General features: G+C 47.6%; 1 protein-coding gene and 1 pseudogene across 5 annotated transcripts in view; one reads left to right on the forward strand and one right to left on the reverse strand.

Annotated features, from left to right (window-relative positions):
* Positions 1–35: 35 nt before the first annotated feature.
* The window catches only part of SMIM7 (small integral membrane protein 7), a 31,186-nt gene continuing 14,969 nt past the window's right edge, over positions 36–16,252 (forward strand). Inside the window, exons 1-6 of one of the 4 annotated variants that reach the window (XR_001116375.2) lie at positions 39–102; positions 187–228; positions 740–792; positions 6,031–6,121; positions 14,088–14,229; positions 14,549–15,196. Coding sequence is in view for 2 of the 4 variants with exons in the window: in XM_003275799.3 (XP_003275847.1) it covers positions 77–102; positions 187–228; positions 740–792; positions 6,031–6,121; positions 7,196–7,289 (306 nt within the window). In the remaining 2 variants the exon portion in view is untranslated. Of the gene's footprint in view, positions 103–186; positions 229–739; positions 793–6,030; positions 6,122–7,195; positions 7,801–14,087; positions 15,197–16,252 lie in introns of those variants that run through there. The other 3 variants (XM_003275794.3, XR_001116376.2, XM_003275799.3) reach the window with 3 other exon arrangements.
* On the reverse strand, positions 12,391–12,825 carry LOC100591027 (annotated as a pseudogene). The gene has a single exon (XR_004031996.1). The product of XR_004031996.1 is annotated as a V-type proton ATPase subunit G 1 pseudogene (transcript).

Consider the following 16,252-nt stretch of genomic DNA (forward strand, 5'->3'; position numbering starts at 1 on the left):
TGGTCGGCTTGTGCTCCTCTCCCCTCCCTCCCTGGGGCTTCCGCTTCCGGTTCTGACGGACGCTTCGGCCGTAAGGATGATCGGAGACATCCTGCTGTTCGGGTAATTAGGGGGACCAGAGGCTGGGAAGAGAGAGCCAGGCAGGACGCGGGGGCGCCCCTAGTAACTGTAATTTTCCCTCTCCAGGACGTTGCTGATGAATGCCGGGGCGGTGCTGAACTTTAAGCTGTGAGTAGGCCGCGGCCGGACTGCGGCTCCATCCGGGGAACCCGTAGCCCCGCCCTCATAAACGTTATCTCGGCGCACTTCTCAGGCCCCGCCCCCAAGCCGCAGGCTCCGCCCTATCCGCCCTCTGGCCACGCCTCCAGCCTGGTTTATCTTCCTTGACCCCCACCCCTCGAGAGACCTTAAACCCATCTCTCCGTTCCTTGCTTGTCCCTCTGTTCACCTTCCTGGAGAGCTTAAGACCCATCTCTCAAGAAATAGCCCCACCCCGGACCCTCAGCCCTGCACCCGCACTGTCGGGCCACTTTGTAAATTGTCAGTGGCTGCTGACCTGGCTGTGATTGTCCGGGCAGTGGTGGCCCAGAGAGGGACATTGAACGTCAGAGGTCACACAGCAAGTTTGCGGCAGGGCCAGGGCTGAAACTTAGTGTTTGTGGCCTTCTGAGCTGGGGGTCAGGGGGCTGAGGACTCTTATGTCCCATAGAAAGTGGACACTGTCTGCTCCTCTTTGTAGGAAAAAGAAGGACACGCAGGGCTTTGGGGAGGAGTCGAGGGAGCCCAGCACAGGTAAGGTCTTCCTGGATCCTGGAATTGCATGGTCCACTTCAGAGGACAGTTCTGTTTCATCAAGCCCTACCTTCATTTTCTTTCTTTGTCTGTCTTTTTTTTTTGACACAAGGTCTTCCTCTGTTGTCCAGGTTGGAGTGCAGTGGTGCGATCATGGCTCACTGCAGCCTCGACCTCCTGAGCTAAAGTGATCCTTCCACCTCAGCCTCCTTAGTATCTGGGATTACAGGCGTGTGCCACCGTGCCAGGCTAATTTTTGTATTTTTTGTAAAGATGGGGTTTCTCCACGTTGCCCAGGCCGGTGTCGAACTCTTGGGTTCAAGTGATCCCCCCCGCCTTGGCCTCCTTGAGGGCTGGGATTACAGGCATGAGCCACAAGTTTTCTCTTTAATTGAGCGTGTGTGTGAGTGGGAGATGATTGAGAATGTGCTATCCTTTCTGCCTACCTCTGTCATCTATTTCTTTCTCCCACCAGACCTCCCTGATGTGAGCACTCGCATCACTTCCTACCGTTATAATTTTCTGTTTTGTTTGCTGTCATCTGGCTAATGTCTGCCCCTCACATTTGACTGTAAACTTCAGAGAAGAGGCCCTAGCTTGGCTTGTCCCATCCTTTGTCCTTGCCGTACCAGTCCTCCGATGCCTGTGAATGAATGAATGAACAACCTCACACATAGCTGTTGCTTTCAGAGTGTTGCAGACCTGCCACTTTTAAAATTAGATGCCAACATTAGATTTTTAATCAGGAGATTTTATATAAAAATTAAGATGTCTGATTTTTCTTGAAAAATTGGAACATTCTGCAACTCAAGACTCAGGAGAGCTGTTTGCATCTATTGAGTGTAGTTGAGAAGGACTCTGAGGAGGTGGGGCCTGTAGACTCTGCCTCATCCCAGCCCTAACCCCTTCATATGTCTATCATCTGCCTGGGCCCTGGAGGTCCCAGAATTTACACTTCCTGCTGAATTTAATTGTGTAACTATTTGGAGTCTTAAGGGGATCTGTACATGACTATTGTATCCATTCATTCTTTCATTCACCAGATATTTGAGCACCTAACGCATGCTGGCTACTGTGCTAGTTGCTGGGATACAGCAGGGGTAAGACAGAGTGGAACTTACCATGGGGTGGGACACGTGATTTCTAAGCAGGGAATAGATGGTGACGAGGTGATGTTAGGTGACAGGGACAGGGAGTCACAGGATGGTGATGGGGTTGCCCTCCTGCTGGGGTGTGGAAGGGAAGGCCATTTGAGGAGGTGGCGTCACAGTCAAGGCGGTGGATGCTGTGATGGAGCACTGCCCAAGGATGGGGGAACCCTGAGGAACAGAGGTTTTCTTCTTTTAGAGACAGGGTCTTGCTCTGTCGCCCAGGCTGGAGTGCAGTGGCACAGTCATAGCTCACTGTAGCCTTGAACTCCTGGGTTCAAAAGATCCTCTTGCCTCAGGCTCCCAAGTAGCTGGGACTACAGGCACTTACTACCACACCTGACTAATTTTCTAAATTTTTTTGTAGAGATAGGTGTCTCGCTGTGTTAACCAGGCTGGTGTCCAACTCTTGGTCTCAAATGATCCTCCCACCTCAGCCTCCCAAAGTGCTGGGATCACAGGCATGAGCCACCATGCCTGGCCGAGCTGAGATTTTGAAGACACTCCAGCAGCTCCCCTTTTTGGGGGCCTGCCCCTGGGTGCTGACCCAGTTAGGTGCTTCCTGTTAGTGTTGCATTCTCCCTCCATTCCTAAAAGGTAATGGTCACTTTCCCATTTTACAGATCAGGAAACTGAGGGTCAGAGATGTGGCTCAACTTTTTTGTGACCACATAGCAAATCAGTGAGAGAATCAGGATTAGAACCTGGGTTTTTCTGACTCTAGCGGTTGTGCACTCAATCACTAGAACGTCTGTCCATCTATCCATTTATCCATCCATTCGTACATTGACTCAGCAGCCATGTGTTGCTTACCCACCACGTGGAAGGCACTACCAGGCCCTAGAGTTGCACTGTACAGATCCGAATCAGAGCTCCGGTGGGCGGGAGATTTGGCACAAAGTGGCAGGAGCATCAGTGACAGGGATGCCAGGCAGGGAACCAGTGCTCTATCAGGAGCTTCCTGCTTTGCTGTCTCCAGTCTCCTTCCAGCCCAGGTGCTGCACCTGCTGCTTCCCCTGTGGGAGCTGCTCTTTGCCCTCCATCCTCTTTGCCTGGCTTAACTGTAATACCATAGTGGCTGCATTTGTTGAGAGCGTCTTGTGTGCTAGGCAGTGTGCTAAGGTCTTCCTAGCTGCCTGACACCCCTATTGACACAAGAGGGAATGCACATAGATAGTGCAGGGGTGGGCCCAGGTCACCTGTGCAGAAGGACAGAGGCAGGATTTGAGCTCACATTTGTTAAACTGCCCATGTTTGAGGTCAGAACTTGGAGCTCTGGCACTTCCTCAGAAAGCCTGTTTTTTGTTTTTTTTGGTTTTGTTGTTGTTGTTTTTGTTTTTTTTGAGATGGAGTCTCGCTCTGTTGCCCAGGCTGGAGTGCGGTGGCACCATCTCAGCCCCCTGCGATCATCGCCTCCTGGCTTCAAGCAATTCTCCTGCCTCAGTTTCCCTATTAGCTGGGATTACAGGCACCCACCACCATGCCCAGCTAATTTTTGTATTTTTAGTAGAGATGGGGTTTCGCCATGTTGGCCAGGCTGGTCTCGAGCTCCTGACATCAGGTGATCTGCCCGCCTTGGCCTCCCAAAGTGCTGGGATTACAGACTTGAGTGACGGCACCCGGCTGGAAAGGCTTTTTCTGATCTCCCATCCTTCCCCATGCACATGCCATGTTGGGTCTCCTCAGTGTGTGTTCCCGGGACACCCAAACTTTCCCACCAGAGCAGTCACATGTGAATATTTGTTTAGTATTTCTCCTCCCCATATGCTTGTTGGGGCAGAGCCACTGGTCTTTGTTTCTTTCTGTATCCCCTGTATACCACTGTTGCCTGGAATGAGTAACCTTTTTTTATTTTTTGAGACAAAGTCTCGCTCTGTTGCCCAGGTGTGCAGTGGCGTGATCTCAGCTCACTGCAACCTCCATCTCCTGGGTTCAAGTGATTTTCGTGCCTCAGCCTCCCGAGGAGGTGGGATTACAGGCACGCGCCACCACGCCCTGCTAATTGTTTTGTAGTTTTAATAGAGACGTGGTTTCACGATGTTGGCCAGGCTGATCTCAAACTCTCAACCTCAGGTGATCCACCTGCCTCGACCTCCCAAAGTGCTGGGATTACAGGCGTGAGCCACAGCACCCGGCCTGGAATGAGTAACGTTTGATTGGCATCTTGTTGATGGTGGGAGGTCCTGTTTTCATGATCCTTCGCTAGGGGAAGGGTCTTGCTGAGCAGCGCCTCTCAAAACTTCCTGGAAACAGACCAAGCACTTAATGTTTCTAGTCTGTGCTGGATCAGCCCTGTATACAGGTTGTGCTGCACGTGACTAACCCCGTCGGCTAGATAATACCAGGCTCATCTAAACCGTGTTCAGCAAGACGGTGTGTTCAGCACAAGCTCGGATGGAGCAGGGATGTCAGGTTGTCAGGTTGTCATCCCTGAAAAAGTAGAAATTTCTGGGCTTGTGTTGTGTGTGCTGTACTTACCATGCAGCCCCAGTCTGCAGATACTTCGGGTAGCACCCTTGTAGATCACCTAATCTGGACCCATTCTTTTTTTTTTTTTTTTTTTTTTTTTGAGACGGAGTCTTGCTCTGTCACCTAGGCCAGAGTGCAGTGACACCATCTCAGCTCATCCTCCTGAGTAGCTAGGATTACAGGCATGCACCACCACACCCGGCTAACTTTTGTATTTTTAGTAGAGACGTGGTTTCACCATGTTGGCCAGGCTGGTCTCGAACTCCCAAACTCAGGTGATCTGCCTGCCTTGGCCTCCCGAAGCGCTGGGATTACAAGCGTGAGCCACCGTGTCTGGCCTAATCTGGACCCATTCTTTTCATTTTGGAGGTCTAGAGAGGGAGAGTGATTGACTGGAAACCCTGGAGGAAGGGTCCAGAACCCAGGTCTCTGGAGTCTTCACGTACTAAATTGCCTTCCCTCGGAGGGGTTTCTGTTTCTTGGCATTCAAGGGGACCAGAGTAAGTCATCACCAAGACACACCTTCCCTTTCACTTGCCTGAATTAGGATGCTTTTAGTTACAAACACTGCAAACCCAGCTCAAAGTGGTTAAAGCAAATTGAAACGTCCAATAGTAGAATTGTCTTCAGGCACCCTGGCTTTAGGTGTCAAACCAGTCCTCCAAGGTTAGGATTGGGGTTGGAGTTGGGGTTAGGGTTAGGGTTAGAGTCAGTATCTGACTCTCTGCAGCTCTCAATTCCCCTTTCTTTTGTGTTGGTTTTACTGTGAGACTGGTTAGGGTTGGCAAAGATGACCCCAGAGCAGGGTTGGCATGTTTTTCTGTAAAGGGCCACATAGTAAATATTTGAGGCTTTGCGGACCATATGGTGTCTGTCTGGCACAACAATGTGACTCAGCTCTGCTGTTGTAGTACAAAAGCAGCAGGACATGATATGTAAATGAACGGGTATGGCTGTGTGCCATGAAACTTTATTCATTGATGCTGAGATTGGAATTTCATGTAATTTTTGTGCCTCACAAAATATTGTTCTTCTTCTTTTTTTTTTTTAATGTAAAAACCAGCCGGGTATGGAGACTCATGCCTGTAATCTCAATACTTTGAGAGGCTTAGGCAGGAGGATCACTTGAAGCCAGGAGTTCAAGACTCACCTGGGGAACATAGCAAAACCCCATCTTTATATTTAAAGAAAAAGTAAAAACTATTAGCTCATAGGCCATCCAAGAACAGGTGGAAGAGGCTGCTGGATTTGGCCTGTGGGCACTGAGCTTACTGAGCTTACATCTTCCCAGCTCTGTAAGCCTGGCAGAAAGTATCTCGTTCCCAGTAGTTGGGGGAAAAGTCCCAGGGCAGACTCTCATTGGACAGACTTGGGTCACATGCCCCTTCTTGAGCCAATCAGAGGCAGAGGGGCTTGGTGCTTTCAGGGGATTGGTCAGTGGTAGACACAGCCTGAGTGCTGAGGGTGGGGAAGAGGGAGAAACCCAAAGGAAAAGCCACATTGTTGCCAAAGTTGGAGGCAGTGAGCACCGGGTGGGTGGAAGTCACAAAAACCCACTGCAGAGGTGGCAGTAGGGATGGGATGTTAGCTGTGCCGTAAAAGTGCTTTTTGATTTTTCCAGGTGACAACATCCGGGAATTCTTGCTGAGCCTCAGATACTTTCGAATCTTCATCGCCCTGTGGAACATCTTCATGATGTTCTGCATGATCGTGTGAGTCCAGCCTGCCCTTTCCTTTCAGTGTCGTCTCTTAGTCTCCTTCTCCAGGATGACCCACTGATGGTCATTCTCTGTCTTTTCAGTCATCACTCTTGTATACTGCTTTCTGTTTTCTTTGTTTATTTTTTGTTTTGTTTGAGATGGAATCTCGCTCTGTCACCCAGACTGGAGTGCAGTGGTGCGATCTGGGCTCATTGCAACCTCCGCCTCCTAGGTTCAAGCGATTCTCCTACCTCAGCCTCCCGAGTAACTGGGACTATAGGTGCGTGCCACCACGCCCGGCTGATTTTTTGTATTTTTAGTAGAGACGGAGTTCCATCGTGTTATCCAGGATGGTCTTGATCTCCTGACCTCATGATTAGCCCGCCTTGGGCTCCCAAAGTGCCGGGATTACAGGAGTGAGCCACGGTGCATGGCCCTGTTTTTTTTGTTTGTTTGTTTTGTTTTTGAGACCGAATCTTGTTCTGTTCCCCAGGCTGGAGTGTAGTGGCGTGATCTCGGCTCACTGCAACCTCTGCCTCCCTGTTTCAAGCGATTCTCCTGCCTCAGCCTCCCGAATAGCTGGGATTACAGCTGCCCACCACCACACCTGGCTAATTTTTGTATTTTTACAAGGACAGGGTTTCACCATGTTGGTCAGGCTGGTCTTGAACTCCTGACCTCACGTGATCCACCTGCCTCGGCCTCCCAAAGTGCTGAGATTACAAGTGTGAGCCACCACACCCGGCCCTGCTTTCTGTTTTCAAAATAAGTAAGTCAGGGAACCAGTATCTGAAGGGGTTAAACTCTGTCCCTGTGTCCCCACCGAACCGGGCTGGAACTTTTATTGGAACATGGAGTTCTCCAGCCCCCAGCTATGCCCGGCACCTCTGCAGGGGCTGCCAGGAGATGCCTTCCCTGAGCCCATGGCCCTGTCACCTCTCACCAGCTCTGCTGCATCTGCCGAGGTGGAAAATGTGGTTTAAATGTCCAGCACACTGCCAGATCCTGCTCCAGCTGGGCTGGAAGCCAGCAGAAATATATTCAGACTTTATTGTTTTAAATTCTGGCTTTTCATTTTCTCATTAGGCTGAGAAAACTCAAGCAGATTGCCTTTCCATCTAGCACTGGGGCCATAACTCTGATACTACTGTTAACGAATTGTGAGATTTGCTGTAAATAGATTTAGGAAAAGACACGACGGGAGAATCTGGTTGGTATTCTTGGCCTCCATGGGTCCATCCTTGTATACTTCCCCCAGAAAGAGAGAGGACAAAAAGTTGGCTGTCCTGAGTGATTGGAACTCCGAATGTGGGGTTGCTGTGCAGTCCGTGTGCCACCCCAGTGGCTGTTTGTGAAGATGCTTCCAGGACATAGGAGATCTGGGGAGGATGGCATTTCACCGTCATCACAAGGACCGCGATGTATTCCCAGAAAGGCTCTTGCCAAGGTATCACCTGGCAGAGAGGATGTGAGAGCATGTATGAGGCTTGCCTAGGAACAACGAAGGCTTGTGAAGAGATCAAGGAACTTACATGAAATTGTAGGAAGGGCCAGGCGCGGTGGCTCAGGCCTGTAATCACAGCACTTTGGGAGGCCAAGGTGGGAGAATTGCTTGAGCCCAGAAGTTCGAGACCAGCCTGGGCAGCATGGTGAAACCCTGTCTTTACCAAAAATCAAAAAATCAGCCGAGTATAGCGGCGCCTGCCTGTAGTTCCAGCTCCTCGGGAGGCTGAGAGGGGAGAATCACTTGAGCCCTGGAGGCAGAGGTTGCAGTGAGCTGAGATCCTGCCACTACACTCCAGCCTGGGCAAAAGAAGAAGACCCTGTCTCCAAACAAATAATAATAAATAAATCAAGACCTAAAGGACAAGAAGACGTTTGCCATTTGCAGAGCTGGAGAAAAGCATGGTGGCATAGGAAGTAGCATGTGCAAAGGTCCTGGGGCAGGGAAGAAGTCAGCATTCTTCCCTCATTCTCGTCTTTGCAAAGGTCCTAGGGCAGGGAAGAAGTCAGTATGCTTCTCTCATTCTTGTCTTTGCAAAGGTCCTGGGGCAGGGAAAAAGTCAGCATGCTTCTCTCATTCTCATCTTTGCAAAGGTCCTGGGGCAGGGAAGAAGCCAGCATGCTTCTCTCATTCTCATCTTTGCAAAGGTCCTGGGGCAGGGAAGAAGTCAGCATGCTTCTCTCATTCTCATCTTTGCAAAGGTCCTGGGACAGGGAAGAAGTCAGTGTGCTTCTCTCATTCTCGTCTTTCCTGTGCACCTGCTTCATCATCCTCTCCTGTTTGACCAACATCTTCACTCCCTCATCTGCCAGCCTGTGACCAGAACAGCAGCCTCGGGCATCCTCCCAGCTCAACTTTCCAAGACCTTCATAGTCAGTAGCCCAGGGTCCTGTTTTGTTTCCTTGGGCAGAGTCTGTTTGACCCACCTTGGTGTCACTCGGGTCCATTTGGGGTGGGGGTTCTTGATTCTGCCATAACCACTTAGGTCAAGGTTCATCAGACCACAGGCCAAATCTCCCCACTGCCTGTTTTTGTGAATGAACTTCACAAAAGTTCATGTGTGTGGCTGCTTCTGTGTCACAGCAGTGGAGTTGAGTTGTGTGGCAGAGACCACATGGCTCACAGAGCCAGAACTGTTAGTAAACAGTCGCCTGTTACAGAGAAAATGTGCCAACCCCTGACCCAGGCCAACTCTTTCACTGGGGTCCATGGGTGAGAGAAGATTCTCTCAAGAAAGGGCTCTCTTAGGGAGGCAGTGACTGGCTTTCCCAGCATATTTAAAAACTGGAAATCACCTAAGTGTCCAAGATTGGGAAGGATCAGGTAACTTGAAGGATGCCCATGTGACTGGCTGTCACGATACCATCACTGATGATGTGCCAGAAGGTTCTGTCTGCATGGGGAAATGAAATGTTCTGAAAGTGAAGAAAGCCAGAGGGTACTCTTCTGTGCAGCCTGACTTCAGCTGTGTAATGTGCATGCAGTAACCATGGATAAACCTTAAATGAGCGCCTTAAGTATGGGAGTGAAACACTGTTTAGCGAGGGACTTGGAAGGATCCACTCCAGATGGGGTAGAGAGGTGACCCTGCGGCAGTTGCTGAGGAAATTGGCAGAGCCTGGGCATGGTTCAATATTCTGTGTGCCTGTTTCTTTTTTTTTTTTTTTTTTTTTTTTTGAGATAGAATCTTGCTCTGTCACCCAGACTGGAGTGCAGTGGCACAGTCTCGGCTCACTGCATCCTCCATCTCCCGGGTTCAAGTGATTCTAAGTGATTCTCCTGCCTCAGCCTCCCAAGGAGCTGAGACTACAGGCACGCACCACCACACTTGGCTAATTTTTCTATTTTTGGTAGAGATGGGATTTCATCCTGTTGACCAGGCTGGTCTCGAACTCCTGACCTCGAATGATTCACCTGCCTCGGCCTCCCAAAGTGCTGGGATTGTAGGCGTGAGCCACCGTGCCCAACTTCCCTGTGCCCACTTCTGTGTTGTTTGAGCTTTGGAAAGTTTAAGAAGTTACGAAAAGTCTGAAATATGGGGAGAAACGTCCCTGAGTATTTAGGGATCGGTAGCACTGTCATCTATAACTTACATTGAAACACATCAAAAATACGGATAAATGGATAGATACATGGATAGGTATGTGGTACAGCAAAGTGTTAATTTCAGAATGTAGGTGGTGGCAGTGTGTTTCAACACAACTCTTCTGTGTGTTGAAATTTTTATAAAATAACGAGGAAAAGTTAGGGAGAAAGGAACCATGGAGACCGTTTACAAGTAAAAAGCGGAAGTCTGTCTTCACAATCCAGTATTTTATAGAATATTCACAGGATTGTGCAGCCGCTATCTCTATCTAATTTCAGAACATGTTCATCAACACAGAAAGAAACCGTGTCCCCATTGGCAGTCACTCCCCATTCCCCCTCCCCGAGTCCCTGGCAACCGCTCATCGGCTTCCTGTCTCTGTGGATTTGCCTCATGTGGACAGTTTATACAAATGGAGTCATACACTGCATGGCCTTTTGTGTCTGGCTCCTCTCACTCAGCATCATGTTTTTGAGGTTCATCCACGTTGTAGCCTGGAGCAGTGCTTCATTCCTTTTCATGGCAGAATCATATTCTCTTGTATGACTATTCCCCAGTTTTCCATCTGTCAGTTGGTGGATAGTTGAGATGTTTGTATTTTTTAGCTATTATGAATAATGGTGACAAGAACATTCATGTACAAGTTTTTGTACAGATTTATGTTTTTAGTTATCAGCTATATAGGAGTGAAATTGCTGGGTTATATGATCACTCTACATTTATAATTTTCTTTGTTTTTTTTGGAGACAGAGTCTCGCTCTGTTGCCAAGGCTGGAGTGCAGTGGCACGTTCTTGGCTCACTGCAACCTCCACCTCCCGGGTTCAAGCGATTCTCCTGTCTCAGCCTCCCGAGTAACTGGGATTACAGGCGTGCACCACCACACCTGACTAATTTTTTGTATTTTTAGTAGAGACGGGGTTTCACCATGTTGTCCAAGCTGGTCTTGAACTCCTGACCTCATGATCCACCCACATCGGCCTCCCAAAGTGCTGGGATTATAGGTGTGAACCACCGCGCCTGGCTGAAACGGGGTTTTACCATGTTGGCCAGGCTGGTCTCGAACTCCTGACCTCAAGTGATCCACCCACCTCAGCCTCCCAAAGTGCTAAGAGTAAAGCTGGCTTGTGTTTATCCTTTTGAGAAAACACCAGAATGTTTTCCAAAGTAGCTACAATATTTTACATTCCTACCTGCAGCCTACGAGGGTTACACTCTCTCCATATCCTTGCCAACTCTGTTACTGTTAATCTTTTGACTATAGTCATCCTAGTAGGTATGAAAGTTTTTTGTTTGTTTGTTTTTGAAACAGTCTCTGTTGCGCAGGCTGGAGCTGGAGTACAGTGGCAAAATCTCAGCTCATTGCAACCTTTGCCTCCTGGGATCAAGTGATCCTCTGGCCTCAGCATCCTAAGTAGTGGGACTATGGGTGTACACTACCACACCTGGCTAATTTTTGTATTTTTTGTAGAGACTGGGTTTCACCATGTTGCCCAGGCTAGTCCAGAACTCCTGGGCTCAAGTGATCCACCCACCTCAGCCTCCTAAAGTGCTGGGATTACAGGCATGAGCCACTGTGCCCAGGCAGTTTGAAGGTTTTGATTCGCATTTCCCTGATGGTTAATGATATTGAACATATTTTCATGTACCTATGGGCCATTTGTCCACCTCCTTTGAGGAAATGTCTTAAGATTCTCTGCCCTTTTTAAAAATTGGGTTATTGCTGATTCATAAGGGTTCTTTTTGTATTCTCGTTATCAGTCCATTATCACATGCGTATTTTGCAAGCATTTTATCCCATTTTATATGTTGTCTTTTTCACTTTCTTCATGGTGTCCTTTTTTTTTTTTTTTGCATGACAGAGTCTTTACTTTTAAAGGATTATCAATACACCAAGTAATACATGTAACAAGTTCTTGAATTCTATCATCTAGTAATTTTGATTAAGAGAAACTAAAAGCAGCCCAAACAATTCCACTAGTATTCACTGTTCTAACCATTAGCAAGAATGGACTACTTTAAGGCTGGCTGATGCTTCACACAGGTTACAAAGAACTATTTACTACATTTTCATAGATAAAGCCCCTGACCTTCAAGAAAGTGTTAGGGAAAAAAAATATTTAATCCCTTCCTTTCTTCAAAGAATTGTTATGTGGTGTTTTTTTTTTAAAACTAGATCTAAGAAAGAAAAAGTCAACACTGATATACATGTTGCTTGAGCCAAAAGGCATAGGAAAAAAAAGACAACATATAACCATTAAATTCCTAAGAAACATGAGGTAAAAAGATGAAATCTTTAGATAATTTCTAAGTCTGTACAAAAAAGCTAGATTTGCTACTCTCTAAAAAGTGGAAGGACCTATTATATGATATATGGAAATAATTTTTTGAGATGGAGTCTCAGTCTGCGCCCAGGCTGGAGTGCAGTGGCGCAATCTCGGCTCACTGCAAGCTCCGCCTCCCGGGTTCATGCCATTCTCCTGCCTCAGCCTCTCCGAGTAGCTGGGACTACAGGCGCCCGCCACCACGCCCGGCTAATTTTTTGTATTTTTAGTAGAGACGGGGTTTCACCGTGGTCTCGATCTCCTGACCTCGTGATCCGCCAGCCTCGGCCTCCCAAGTGCTGGGTTTACAAGCGTGAGCCACCGCGCCCGGCCAATATATGGAAATAATTTAATGCCATTTCATAAGAATGTATCTAGAGCTGTGCTAAGCTTCATATTCGTGAGGGCATCTAAAGTGCCACTCCACAGAACAGGTGCTTCTCTCTTCTATCCATTTATGCAGTAGTTTTCATGGATTTCTGGCTGAATGTCACAGACAAAAGCCAAGAGGTTATCGAAGACTTCATCCCTGTTCTGCCGGAAGTACGTCTGGAGGATGGTCCTCTTCTCCTGGGTCTCCTTCTCCACTTCAGTGCCGCAACTGCCACGGGATCCCAGTGCCGCAGCCTCCTTGGCCTTGAATTCTTTCTCCCTCTGCCGGCGGTACTGTTCAATTTCAGCCTGAGCTGCTGCTTTGGCCTGCTTCAGCCTCCGGTTCTTTCTTTTGCGGGCCTCGGACACCTTCTCGGCTGCCCGCTTCTCAGCCTGCAGCAGCTGCTGAATCCCCTGTGACTAACTAGCCATGGCCGCAGCGATTCTGAGACCAAGGCAAGCGGCCTGATGGTGTCATTTTAAGCACAAAAGTTTTTTATTGTGAATGGCCAGGCATGGTGGCTCATGCCTGTAATCCCAGCACTTTGGGAGGCTGAGGTGGTTGGATCACTTGAGGTCAGGAGTTTGAGACCAGCCTGACCAACATGGTGAAACCCTGTCTCTACTAGAAGTACAAAAATTAGCCAGGCGTGGTGGTGGGTGCCTGTAATCCCAGCTACTCGGGAGGCTGAGGTAGGAGAATCGCTTGAACCCAGGAGTTGGAGGTTGTAGTGAGCTGGGATGCCCCACGGCACTCCACCCTGAGCAACAGAGTGAGAGTCCATCTCAAAAAAAAAAAAAAAAAGTTTTTAACTGTGATGAAGTTGAGTTTATGTTTTTTTCTTTTTGTCACTTGTGCTTTGGGTATTACAGTAAGAAATCATTGCGTAACCCAAGGTTACAAAGATGTACACATAAGTTTTCTTCCAAGAGTTTTGTAGTTTGGTTTCTGGAGGGTAGTTAGGTCTGTGATCTATTTTGAGTGAATTTTTTTATATGGTGTAAAGCAGGGGTCCAACTTTATTCTTTTGCATGTGGAAATCCAGCTGTTTCTGCACTCTTGTTTTTTTCAGATAACCTTTTTATTTTGGAATGAGTTTAGATTTGTGGAAATGTTGCAAAGATAATACCGAAAGTTCCTGTATATATCTTTGTTTAACAGCTGTACCGCTTTCCCTTATAGGATGGTGGTGGTGGCTGGGCGCAGTGGCTCACGCCTGTAATCCCAGCACTTTGGGAGGCTGAGGCGGGTGGATCACTTGAGGTCAGGAGTTTGAAACTAGCCCAGCCAACATGGTAAACACCATTTCTACTAAAAATACAAAAATTAACCTGGCTTGGTGGCAGGCGCCTGTAATTGCAGCTACTTAGCAGGTTGAGGCAGGAGAATCGCTTGAACCTCGGATGCAGAGGTTGCAGTGAGCTGAGATCTCACCACTGTACTCCAGCCTGGGTGGCAGAGCAAGACTCTGTCTAAAAAAAAAAAAAAAAAAAGAGTATATTCTTCTTTTAACTGTGTAGTTCAATATTGTTAATTATATTCACAGGTGGATCACAGGTTACTTTAAAAAATCAGACAATCATGTAAAATCATCTAAGTAATAGGTAATAGTCATGTAAAATAATCTCTGACAGTATTTTTAGAACAGTCACCTCCTATCCTCACAGACATTTCTGCCCTCTGACTTCTCCAGGCTGTTCGGCTCTTGAATCCCAGCGATGAAACCAGGAACTCACTTTCCCGGGATGCTGAGTCTCCATTCCTCCATTCCTGATGACTTCAAGAATGTTTTTGACCAGAAAACCGACAACCTTCCCAGAAAGCTCAAGCTCGTGGTGGGTGGCAGAGTGTTCGCCAAGATGTGCATGGTTTCCCAGCCACGTCCCTGTTTTCAAAGATAGTTTCACTTTGGTCTCTGAATTGGAATGCTGTGTACTGAAGGGGTTTCAGGAGGGTTTATATAAGGGGCTGTGATGAAATTGCATTCCCTATAGATAAAAGAAAAATTATTTCTATCCAGAGATCTGAGCAGAAGGATTGGCTTGTAAGTTTAACACAGCCATGTTTTTGGACATTCAGTGTTACTTGCTGAGTCTGACAGCCTCTGGGCCCAGCCAGGGGCCCTGTTAACAAACTCCTTTCACGTCCCAACAGGGTCTGCTTGGCCACTCAGTGCAGCTGCGATTAACCCTAAAGGCTTTAAGGAACAGGCCACCTGTAACAGAGACACCAGCCTTCCTATATAGACACTAAATTGTTAGCAAGAGTGTTGAGCTAGTTCCTGGCGAAGTGTTTCCACAGAAGACGTGGAGCAGTTGTGGGGATATTAAGGGAAATTTTCCTCCGCCTTGACCCCTTTGTTAAATAAAATGACTTTGGGAGCCATTCATTGTACAGTTGCAGGAATGAGAGTGATTTTATGATGTGGTGACATTGGGACCATGTTCTAAAACCTTGGGTTTCTGAGTCTGCTTTTTGAGTAGGTGATTTTGAGGTTGAAAAACCAGGGGCCTCCATCTAGGAAATACAGCATTTTCCAGAAGCTTCTTTGAAAGGGAATCCTGGTTTCGTTGCCAAAATGAAATGCCCGGGGTTGGCGCTGAATCCCACAACTGTGTGATTTGCTTGTTGAGTTTTTTGTTGTCTGGTTTTTTTGTTTGTTTATACCAATAAGAATGAGCCTGAATGTTGGTGGTTTTTGAAATCCTGACTTGGAGGTAAACCTGGAGGAAGGAAAAAAAGTAAATATGCAGGCTTTTAGGACTGAGTAGCCTTGAAAATAAACCTAATTTCTAAAAAGGACCTTTTGTTTATACTTTTTTTTTAACCAAGAAGTCAATTTCCAACCTGAGTCCTTTTGAATTACCCTGCTGGAAAAACCTAGGATTCAATTTGGAGGCCGTGAAAAAGAAAAGAGTCAGTGGTAGAGTTTCCTTTTTGGATTTAGCTCAAATAAATGATGGTCAACAATTGGGCAAGTGGGGCTGGGCGCAGTGGTTCATACCTGTAATCCCAGCACTTTGGGAGGCCGAGGTAGGCGGATCACTTGAGGTCAGGAGTTCGAAACTAGCTTGGCCAACATGGTGAAACCGCATCTCTACTAAAAATAGAAAAATTAGCCAGATATGGTGGCACGCGCCTATAATCCCAGCCACTCGGGAGGCTGAGGCATGAGAATTGCTTGAACCTGGGAGGCGGAGGTTGCAGTGAGCTGAGATTGAGCCACTGCACTTCAGCCTGGGTGACACAATGAGATTCTGTCTCAAAAAAAAAAAAAAAAGAATTGAGCAAGTGGAATTTTGACTGGAGCTTCTCTTGAAAGTATTGAAAGAGTCATTGCTAATGGTGGGCTGTTGCTAGACCAGGGTCAGGTCCACTTTTGCTGCCTCTCAGGTTGTGGAATTCTCCTTGATCACTTCTGTAATTTATTTCCTTGCCAAATCTCAGCCAAGCATCACCCCATGGTCTGTAAGTAGCAGAGGTTGGAGCTGCTGGGTCTGGCTTTGCTGAGGCCGGTGTCCTTGTCAGAACAGGCACTCCAAGATCTTGGCTGGGTCCCTCACAAGCCAGATGAATGGTGTGAAGAAACCTTCCTGCCTTATTCAGACTGGCGCGGAGGTCTCAATGAGGCGAGGCATTTGTCCATTATGGGTATGAATCGTGCTCTCAGAAGAGAATCCTGTCATTGAGGTTTTGTTTCAATAGTTCTCTTTTTCTCCAGAGAACTGTTATCTCATTGTTAATAATAGCAGCGTGGCTTTTTCAGGCTGGTTGGTGGCTGCTGTACATTTTAAAAATAGAATCTCATGGTTGTGTCTCTTAAGGAAGCTTTTCAAGAACTTCACTGGCCCCAGAGGT

The sequence above is a fragment of the Nomascus leucogenys genome, chromosome 10 (genome assembly GCF_006542625.1).
Source record: "Nomascus leucogenys isolate Asia chromosome 10, Asia_NLE_v1, whole genome shotgun sequence".
NCBI classification, from domain to species: Eukaryota; Metazoa; Chordata; class Mammalia; order Primates; family Hylobatidae; genus Nomascus; species Nomascus leucogenys.